General features: G+C 38.2%; 2 protein-coding genes across 2 annotated transcripts; one reads left to right on the forward strand and one right to left on the reverse strand.

Annotated features, from left to right (window-relative positions):
- Positions 1 to 5,764: 5,764 nt before the first annotated feature.
- Positions 5,765 to 8,483, forward strand: LOC125208120 (serine/threonine-protein kinase-like protein CCR1). Its single transcript, XM_048107677.1, has one exon. It carries the CDS (start codon positions 6,035 to 6,037, stop codon positions 8,306 to 8,308), a length of 2,274 nt encoding a protein of 757 aa, XP_047963634.1. The 5' UTR covers positions 5,765 to 6,034; the 3' UTR covers positions 8,309 to 8,483.
- A 75-nt stretch (positions 8,484 to 8,558) lies between these two features.
- On the reverse strand, positions 8,559 to 10,415 carry LOC125208121 (putative serine/threonine-protein kinase). The gene is made up of 6 exons (XM_048107678.1): positions 10,237 to 10,415; positions 10,022 to 10,137; positions 9,694 to 9,910; positions 9,374 to 9,611; positions 9,076 to 9,226; positions 8,559 to 9,007 (listed from the first exon to the last, which is right to left on the reverse strand). The coding sequence occupies exons 1-6, from the start codon at positions 10,400 to 10,402 to the stop codon at positions 8,696 to 8,698; spliced, it is 1,200 nt and encodes a 399-aa protein (XP_047963635.1). The 5' UTR covers positions 10,403 to 10,415; the 3' UTR covers positions 8,559 to 8,695.
- Positions 10,416 to 10,740: the final 325 nt, after the last annotated feature.

Genomic DNA, 10,740 nt, shown 5'->3' on the forward strand with positions numbered 1-10,740 from the left:
CCGTGCGTTTTATGTTATCGAGAGATGCATAGCTAGAGAGAGGGCTTGGGTCCGTAGGTCTTAGGAGTCGGTCTTGAAGTGTAGGGAGGAGACTCCGACATTAGAGATGCACCCGAGAGGGGATCTAACCAATTAATCCGACTTTCCTAGCCACACATGAGACCCAATAGATGAGCATGATCCCTAGGTGAACACCCGTGGTCCATACCAACGGATCCATATCCCTACCTTCCCAATTTGTGTGAAAACTACCTTTTATTTGCTTTACTTTCCTAATTTGATCTTATTTGCTTACTTGATCTTTGTTCTTAGCTCGTAGTTTAAGAAAAACCAAAAACCCGTTTTATTAGTCTAGATAGTGTTCAAAGTTGGATCGTAGTACTCAAGCCGCCATTTAGTCTTCGAGGATCGATAATTTCAACTTGCCACATGCTACATACCCCATACACTTGTGGGTGACATATTGATTGCAAATTTAGCATGAGTCAGTAACATATACTGGTAATATTCGTTATGCAATATATATCAGTAATATTTTAAAGTGGATATGTAACAGATACTAGTAATATTGGTTATGTGTGATTTTCGCCATCAAGATTATCGAAAATATACTTCAGGACATCTTTCAATTTATTTCAACACAATAATGAATTTAATTCTACCCAAAATAATTGAATGATATTTATTTTTTCGTTCGTCTGATAGTAGTTATCTCATTTACATTGGATTTCATATTCCACTAACTCTCATAATAATATTTTATTAAAATTAATACTATATATAAAAGTATGATTCAAATTCCACTAAATATTTCCATCCATTTTTTATACAGTTCCTTAAACCCCAAGCAGAATTAAAAGAGTAAAGATAATTAAAATAACGAATCATGGATGGATAAAATACTTAGTAGTACATATGAAAAAATATATTATGCAAAATATGAAAATTCTAGAAAATAAATTAAATTTTTATCTTGCAATAGTTGTAAAAGAGAGATATATTACTAATGAATACAACTTCAACTTATTCACCTGAACACATCAAAATTAGTAAACTCGCAAAACTTGAAACTATCACTTTATAAAAATAAACTTCCATTATATAATTGGGAGTACTATTTATTAGTACGTGTTTACTTTTTTTGGAATTGGGTCATCTTCGTCCCCAAAACCATGACGACCATTTATTTTTCTCCATTTGCGTCTGCAGATTTACAATGCCGAGCCCTTTTACCATTTAATTTTTAGGAATTTTGTCTTCAATAGCGTTAATTTAGGAAGGCTAAAGATTGTATTTTAAAAATTTAAAAATATTTAACAATTGACAAAAAGAAAAAAAAATTGAACGCATGAGCTTAAGCCCCTCTTCAACTCTACCTATGTCCGCCAATGAACATTACTGAGAAACATGTACGATATCTTTGAATCTGATTTGTGTGTTAAATTATTGAATTTATATATTAGATTCTAGGCCCACACATTGACACAATATCACACTTCCAAACGTCTCCAACCATTTATACTAATCTCAAACTCGTTTTAATGTAAATGTCACATCTAATAGTGATTTTACTCCGGTCATTTAGGGTTTACTCCGGTCATTTACATTAAACTCAAATTTAAAATAATATTCTCTAACCACTATCTATTTTTACTCACAAATTTTGAAAAATTAATTTGGATTTATTTTAGTGCATGCACAAATATATGTACTACTACTATTTTACTCAAAACTGAAAACTAAATTGGTTTTAGAGTATCATTAGAACTAATTATCTGCTCTAGTTTAGGTTTTAAAGCATCGAAAATGGTCTAACTTTCATCTTTCTCATCCAATAACTGAAATTAGACCTCGATCAAGTTATTATATCTATACATACATATATACCAAAATCTGAATCATTATTAGAATAACAAAATACTCCATTCGCCCGCCCACGAATAGCTGTCCCATTTTTCCATTTTAGTCCATCTACGAATAGGAGTCCCGGTTTATTTTAACTATAAATAGTAATGGGGTCTTACATTCCACCAATTCATTTCACTCACATACTCCATCAGTCCTACAAGAATATGCGCTCTTTCCTTTTTAGTCCATTCCACAAGAATATGCACTTTTTAATTTTAGACACTCTTTTCTCTTTATTGAGGTGAGACCAATGCTCCACTAAAAATATTTTAATTTCTTTTTCCTTCTACATCTCTCTTAATTTATCAATTGTGCGTGATAAACACGGATTTTGCATGTTTTTAAGGCCTAGATTTGACTTGTTTTAAATTTCAATCATGTAAATTATGTTTTAAAATTGCATATGTTATACATTTTGGTATTTTGATGTGTTTGTTGAGAAATGACATAAAATGATAGAAAATGTGCAAAAATGTCAAGGTGCAACAGTTATAGTTCAAGCCTATTCGGTCAGCAATTTTGATGTGCAATCAGTGCCTACTATATACCATTCTCTTCTTTTTCGAAAGTGCTTCGTGTGCGTACCTTGAACATTTGAATCGGAGTTATGTGGAGAAAGTTATGTCATCCTACGAACGTCGTGCAGTGCAGTAAAGAACTTATGGAAATTAGGCAGGAATTCAATGAAGGAAAGAAATTGTTGTCTTGTGAAGCCAAATCTCTCCTATTTTTTGAAGGACACGAAAATACCATATTTTCTATTACTTGGGGGACACTTTTTACCATGTCTAAACCTTTTTCAAGCATACTTCATAACCTAATTCATAATATTCATCTAAGAGCCTCCAATTCTTTTGCCTCTTTATACTTCTTCCATCTCATATTCCACACACAATTCATCCATCTTCCATCGTAACGGATATATCTGCAGATCCAGGCAAGAGAAGACTAAGGACTGCATAATTCAACCTTGGGTTTTGTTTTGTTTAATTTCATGTTTAGTACATTAATTGTTGTTTTTCCTACTTGTCTATGAGTAGGAAACGTCTTTTGTGGAAATTTTGGTAAACATGCTATGTTATGAGTTATTTATTCAATTGATTTTTCTCGTTAGCTCTTGTAGTTATTTCAATTTCTCTTGTGCTTATATGTTTGTTTGATTGACCATCTTATAAATACATGTAGATTCTACTACAATAATCGAGAGATGAGTAGTTTAATTTGAAAGAGGAGAAATTGACGTCTTTATTGCCAATAAAATTGAGAGATTGAGCCTTTGAATGAAGCAAATTATCTTGTGAGCTTGTAGGAGTTGTTACACTAATGCAACTTCGGTTTTAGGTAGCAATCTACAAATTGTGTACTTCGAGAGAAGATGTGATTTTACATCTGTGATAGCTTAATAACTCTCTAGAGATTGTAATTCAAGGAAGTTGAATGGATATTAGCTCGTGATTGTAGACCATAAAATTCTACATTCTTTAGTCTGCTTTGTATTATTTATTTTTATGCTTTCTATATTTGTTTATATATTTCTGTCTAGTTTATAAACCAAACCGAAAATTTCGTGTCTCTAAATAGTATATGACGTTTAGTACATAAATCAAACCGAAAATCCCGTGTCTCTAAATGGTATATGACGCTTAGTATATAATAGTCAGTTGCAATCTTATTTCTTGTATTCGATATCTCAGTACTGGCCTTTAGCTATACTAGATCTACCTTGTATATATGCAAGTATTTTTAGTGTTAACAAATAGTGTATCAGTGGATTAAAACTAGTGTCCAACTAAAAGTCCATATTCTTGTGAGACGGTTTTCCACTTACTTTTTTAACGGTTCTTAAAATTTGTATCATCAAGAAATGAGACTCGTAATAACGATGGAGTAGCTGGGAAATGCTTCCATATCATAAATGCGATAAAGAAGCATTAAATGTTTGAATGCATAATAAATTTCTACATGCATGACACATGAATATTCATTCGTGCAAATAGGTTTAATTGAATCGAGTCAAACATTACATACTCCATATTTTATCAACTGGAATTTCATTTGTTTATTTATATCGAGTGAGTTAAATTTACACATTTAAATCTTGCATAAGGCAAATCCATTCACATTGATTGCATTAATTTATGCGAGTCATAAATATTATTTTTAATTATAAGGCTTCACAAATATAAATTTAAATTGGATATACATCCTTTCATTGTTAAATTAATTTTACTACATTTATTTTTACATCTGTTTATGAATGATAAAGTATTGTCTTACTAGTATGAGACATTTTTTTAGCACAAAAATTAATAAATACTCCATATTTGATGAGCTAAGTGGGGTGAAAATAAAGTTAAAGGAAAAGTAAAATAAAAGAAAGAGAGAGAAAGAGAAAGAGAAATAATAGAGAGAATAATTATATTGTACTTTGATAAAAATTGAAATGAATCAATTGTAATAGGACGACCCAAAAGAAATATATATGATCTGACATTACTAGGGCGACGGGAGTATGAAACTACATACATTACATTATTTACATCACAAGCCATATATTTAGTGAGATCTCTCGTGAGTTATTTGATATCATCTGTTGCATTAGTACATGATCATTTATAAGTAAAGATCATATGCTACATCACCAGGTGGTCTAATTCATATTTTCATATTTTATCAATTACCTTAATTAATGAGGTACGAAACAACATGCAACTTGAGCTTGATTCAAATTTTCTTTTAAATTGAGTTTTATAAACCAATTGAAATTCTAGTATATAGTATTAATAGGTGGATTGATTTCACAACCTCCGAATCTAAAATCATGTTAATATGATCTCAAGATTCTAGTTTATATATTCAGAAAAATCTATGAGGAAATATGTCTGTCTTTTCTACGCAGACAAATCACATGACGCCTAAAATTAATTTAGCACAAGTGGGATATAATTATTAATATCCAAAAGGTGCCAATTGCAACAAAATTATTATACTCCATATAGATTAAAAAAAATCTGTGAGTATATATATGCATATTATGATGATAACGAAAATAATTGCAAAAGGGAATGGGGCCTCTTTCTCGAAATTCCGTTGATGCATTGAACCTTTTCATTTTGTGGTAATATGACTCAACGACATCTTGGACTACAACATGTAAAATTGTACATCTCTAATGATAGACTAGAAAATTTCATATTTCTCTATCTTTTGGACTGGTTTTTGGTTGATCTTTGACCAAGAATGATGCATACATTTTTACATACACGATCATCGATTGACCCATTAAACTTCTTCGCTTCTCTAGTCACATGGTCTTCAATATGTCCCTACTCGAACATTGACTATTTTTGTAAGTTGGGTTATTTTAAGTTACATTTGCAATTATTGACTGTTACTTTTGAAAGATGACTGGATTCGTTGATATTAAAAATAGAACAAATAAGTGCTGTTGCAAGAAAAGGACAAGTTCTTCATATGGAAAGTGTAAGGTCAAAAACTGGAAATTTATGGAGACAAAGTGAAATGCATGTGCGGAAAGGATGACAAGAATGTACTCGCACTGATCTTCTATGGTGTGTGTATACATCCCATCCCACCATCATTTTATTTTATTATTATTAGTAGTATTTGTTTAGTTTGCCAGCTACAAATCTATATAAATATTCATATATGCTAGATGGTAACTCCATCAACTAGCCCACTGCCCACATCAATTAAGCCTTCATCATTATACTAATATTTCATTATTGGTAGCTCTCAAATCTCAAAAAAAGAAAAAATTAGGTTTAAAATAATTGTGTCAAGTTCAAACCATTTTGCAAATTAATCACTGCATGTGAGCGGAATCTTAGAAAGAAAACAAACTATACATGTCATTAATCTTGTTAATAAATAAAATTATAGTGGTGATTATTAATAAATCATAGTACTAATTGGTAGTAATTTGGTAGATCTAGTAGCTTTTGATCCAGTTTTGAGTGTGTGAGTAAAAGAAAGAAAGGAAGAAAAGTGTAAATATGGGAAGAGCCGCAACACCCACGTTCTGTCCTCCTCATCATCAGTACTCACTCCATGTCCTCCATCCCAATCCTCTCTACTCTTCTTCTTCTTCTGGTGGATCACAATCATGAAAGTCCCTCTTCAACTCCTCTATCTCTTCATTCTCGCCGCCTCCGCATATGGCTTCGGCTCCATGGGCCCCATCTCTGCCTCCTTCGGAGATTACCCTCTCTTCTGCGCCATTGACGCCAGCGGCAAGCAGGCCGTCATTTGCTGGGACGCCAACAACAGCTCCTCATCCGCCTCCAGCTCCTCTCGCTTCTCCACCGCTCTGCCCCCCATGGCCGCCCTCTCCGGCGGCGATGGCTTTCTCTGCGGCATCATGGCGGACAATTCACAGCCACTATGCTGGGGATTCAACAAAACCTCCGATCTCGTTCCGGATGCCTTGAAACTCAATGCCTATTCCCACATTGCTTCCGGCAAGGATCACGTCTGCGCCATCCGGGGATCCTACTTCTCTGAGAACGTCTCCGGCAACGTGGATTGCTGGGATATTGTCAGAGTCTCCAACACCTCGCTTATCTCAAAACAGAGCATCCGTTTCTACGATCAGAACGCTAGCTCCCTCGTCTTCACTCGGCTTGTCTCCGGAGATGGCTTCAGCTGCGGCGTTGTTTTAGACGGAGGCATCGCCTGCTGGGGCCCTAACTCCTCTTCTCTCGCCGTCTCCGCTGAATCGGACAATTTTGTCGCGCTGGCTTCCAATGTGGACTCAATCTGCGGCGTCTCTCAGAGGTCCGGCGAGATTAAATGCTGGGGCAATACAGGCATTACTCCTCCATCCGGAATAAGACTAGTGGCGCTGGCGGCGGGGGCGCAGCATTTCTGCGGCATCAGGGAGGATAATCACGGGATCGAGTGCTGGGGGAGTTTCAACGCCTCCTTGATCCCCAAAGGCGCCGGATTCCTCTCCATCGCTTCTTCGGAGTGGCTCAACTGCGGAATCAGAGAGGGCGATCTGGTTCTGGATTGCTGGTTCGCTAATGTCTCCTCTCAAGTCAACTTCGATCCGCCGTTGCAGCTCTGCAGCCCGGGATTGTGCAGAGCCGGCGGCTGCGGCGAGGGGATGTTCGGCTTCAACGCCAGCCTTCTCAACGAGCCTGATTTGACGAGCTTGTGCGTCCGGAAGGATCTCAGCATTTGCTCCCCGTGTGGCTTCAACTGCACACAGGGCTTCTTCCCTTCGAGCCTCTGCAGTTCCAACGCGGATAGAGTCTGCACGCCGTGCTCTCTCTGCCAGAACAGCACCTGCGAGGATGTCTGCAAGCTCAAGTCATCACCTCAGTCGCAGTCGCAATCACACGGGGAACAGCTCCGTCAGCTGCTCCTCATCATCGGCTCCTCTGCTTCGGGATTCCTGCTCATCCTGATCGCCTGGTGCCTTCTCCCCCGTGTCGCGAGGGACGAGCAAGGGAAGAAGACGAGGCAGTGCCTTTCCTGCTTCGGGAAGCCTGATCTCGAAGCAGATGGAAGCGTGGATCAGCACGCTCCAGCTACAGTCGCCCCGTGCCCCGGGGTGGCTCAGGTTTTCCGCCTCTCTGAGCTGAAAGACGCAACCAACGGTTTCAAGGAGTTCAACGAGCTCGGAAGGGGAAGCTATGGCTTTGTCTACAAAGCAGTTCTCACAGATGGAAGACATTTAGCTGTGAAGAGAGCCAATGCGGCTACCATAATCCACAGCAATAGCAGAGACTTCGAGACTGAGCTCGAGATCCTCTGCAATCTCAGGCATGCCAACATAGTAAACTTGCTGGGCTATTGCGCGGAGATGGGAGAGCGACTTCTGGTCTACGAGTTCATGCCACACGGGACCCTCCACGACCACCTCCATGGCGGCCTCTCGACTTTGAACTGGACCCTCAGGCTCAAGATTGCAATGCAGGCAGCCAAAGGGCTCGAATACCTGCATAAGGAAGCCGTGCCTCCTATAGTCCATCGCGACATTAGGACCTCGAAGATCCTCTTGGATGCTGATTGGGGAGCCCGGATATCAGACTTCGGACTCCTCACACCCAAGGAAGTGGATTCGGAAGCAGAGATGAAAAAGGATGTTTATAGCTTCGGAGTTGTGCTTCTTGAGATACTGAGTGGGAGAAAAGCGTACGACGAGGAGTGTTCCCCTCCGGGCATAGTAGATTGGGCACTGCCTCAGATCAAACAGGGGAGAGCTGCTGCCATAATTGATCGCTACGTGGCTCTACCGAGAAACGTGGAGCCTCTGCTGAAACTTGCAGACATAGCAGAGCTTGCTTTGAGAGAAGATCCTAATCAGAGGGCGTCCATGTCGGATTTGGCTCTTTTACTCGACCAGTTAGGCAAGGAAGGATTGGTTTTGTAGTTTCGGATTCTGTTTTCTATCATTTTTTGGGTGTAATTCTTTTTTCTTCCTAAAAATGCTTTTGTGTAATAATAATCCTGCAATTGTACATTTTTTGTTGTAAATCTCATTCCTTACCAAGCTCAATCCAGATTATCTTCAGGTTTACAGAAATGAATTCCTACACATTCAGTTATTACTAATATCTCAAATTTGGTAATGAACAATTCTGTTTCTTTGGAACGTTAGAGATGTAACTTAGGGATTCTAATTAAAAAAAAAATTGAACTGTAATTTGTACTAAACCAGAGTAATACAAGCGAAGAGAAGACAAAAGTGATACACATCTCTTTCTGTACAAAAATGTACTGTATTTGCAACTGAATTCCTATTTTTCGATGACTTGTGTTATCGCGCTTGGAAACTGCTGTTACTGCTGGATGCCGGGGAAGAAGTAAAGTTTGATGAAACACGTCGTCGTATTTTAACTTCCATCAAATCAGAAACAAGGCCAGGCTGGGAAATGTCAACATCTTCTGTACTCATCTCACCCTTGAGCATTTTCAAGGCCGCAGACATAGCAGGACGGAGCCGGGCAATCTCCTGCACACACAGCAGCCCGACTCTCAAAAATCGAAGGGCTTCTTCTTCGGGGAAGTCTCCATTGAGCTGAGAATCCACCAACATCAAAAGGCTTTTGGCATTGTACAGTTCCCATGCCTGCCATGTCACTATCAAAAATATGGTCTCATAAATTTTTATCACACAAATATATTTATGCATATTACCTTGTCAACGAGGAACTGTTCTCCGTGTTGAACGTGGTACTCAACGACTTGGCGGCCGCTGACTATCTCTAGCAGCAGCACTCCGAAGCTGTAGACATCCGATTTGCGGGTGAGGTGGCCACTGTAGGCATATTCCGGAGACAGATAGCCTCTGAAAGTAAAAATGGGTTACAAGTTACAAACAGAATGAATAGTCTTCATTTGCCATTTTGGTCGGTCTCATAAAATTAGTCCACTTTTAATATTTTACTCTCTCTTTTTATCTCTGACATACTTTACCAATTTTGCATATGCTTACAGTGTTCCAGCAACGCGGGTGCTGATGTAGGAAACATTGTCCGTGAAGAGTTTGGCGAGGCCAAAGTCGGCCAGCTTGGGAGTGAAGTCGGCATCAAGAAGAATGTTGCTGGCCTTGATGTCGCGGTGGATGATGTGAGGATTGACTTGTTCATGGAGGTACCAAAGCCCCCTCGCGACGCCTAAAGCCACCCCCTTCCGCAGCTCCCAACTGAACCTCTCCCTCTTTTGCTCCGCCCCTGTTACAAAACCTCGTCAACAACAACAACAAAATCATTTACAAATGCACCAACATAAAGTTTTTGTATCTCAAATTAATACCTAGAAATGTTTGCGCGAGGCTGTTGTTTTCCATGTAATCGTAGACCAGAAGTCTTTGTGCTCCATCTACGCAGCAACCTTTGAGAGTCACGAGGTTGTCATGCTTGATGTCGGATAATGCTGCGATCTCAGATATGAACTCCCTCTCACCGCGCATCGATTCAACCTCCACAGATACAACTTTCACAGCTATGAATCTGTCACCAATCAGCCTCCCCTGTAATATTATTGATAGTTGACCAACAAAAATGTTTTTCAATAAAAAAAAAAAAAAAAGTGTCACCAAACAAAAAAAAAATAACAAGAAGAAAGTGGAGATTGGTGAAACCTTGTAAACAGTACCAAATCCACCCTCTCCGATCTTGTTCTTGAATCCTTGAGTCGCGACTCTGAGTTCGTCGTAGGAGAATACACGAAAATTTGGATGCGGAACGTTTGTCACACCTGATCGAAACATCCCACAAAAGATCATGTAATCATAATCATAATCATAATCATAATGAAGAAGCTGAAAAAAACAATTGTGAATATGATCATACGCACCTACTTCTTCTTCTTTAACATAGTCATTATCAGTTTCTTCAGTAAACTTAGGCGTGGAGGGATTGAAACATCCCAAAAAGGAAGGTGTAAATTTCATGTTTGAGTCAATAATGTTTTGGTTTCTGTAGTTGGACAAGTTGGGAGGGAGGAAAAGGAATTCACTCATAAGCGTGTTAGGCACCAAGTTTGATCACTATAAAAAGGATATATATAAATAATAGGAGTAATACTTAAAGGCAGCGCCCGTTGAAAGTTTAATACTAGTATATTAATAATGTCGATCTTTAATGTGAAAAGGACTGCTGCTAATTGATATTTTTAATAAACTGTAGTAATAGTAGAAAGCACACATTTAATCCATGGGTTGGTAATTCTTTCAAAGGAGCAGACATTCTACATGAAATTTTGGACCTGGTTAATATGCTAACACGCTAAAAAAAAATTCTAAAAATTCTAACAAAAAATTCCGACTTAACTTTGATAAATAAAAATAAATCACATATG

This window comes from Salvia hispanica, chromosome 2 (assembly GCF_023119035.1).
Source record: "Salvia hispanica cultivar TCC Black 2014 chromosome 2, UniMelb_Shisp_WGS_1.0, whole genome shotgun sequence".
Classification (NCBI taxonomy): Eukaryota; Viridiplantae; Streptophyta; class Magnoliopsida; order Lamiales; family Lamiaceae; genus Salvia; species Salvia hispanica.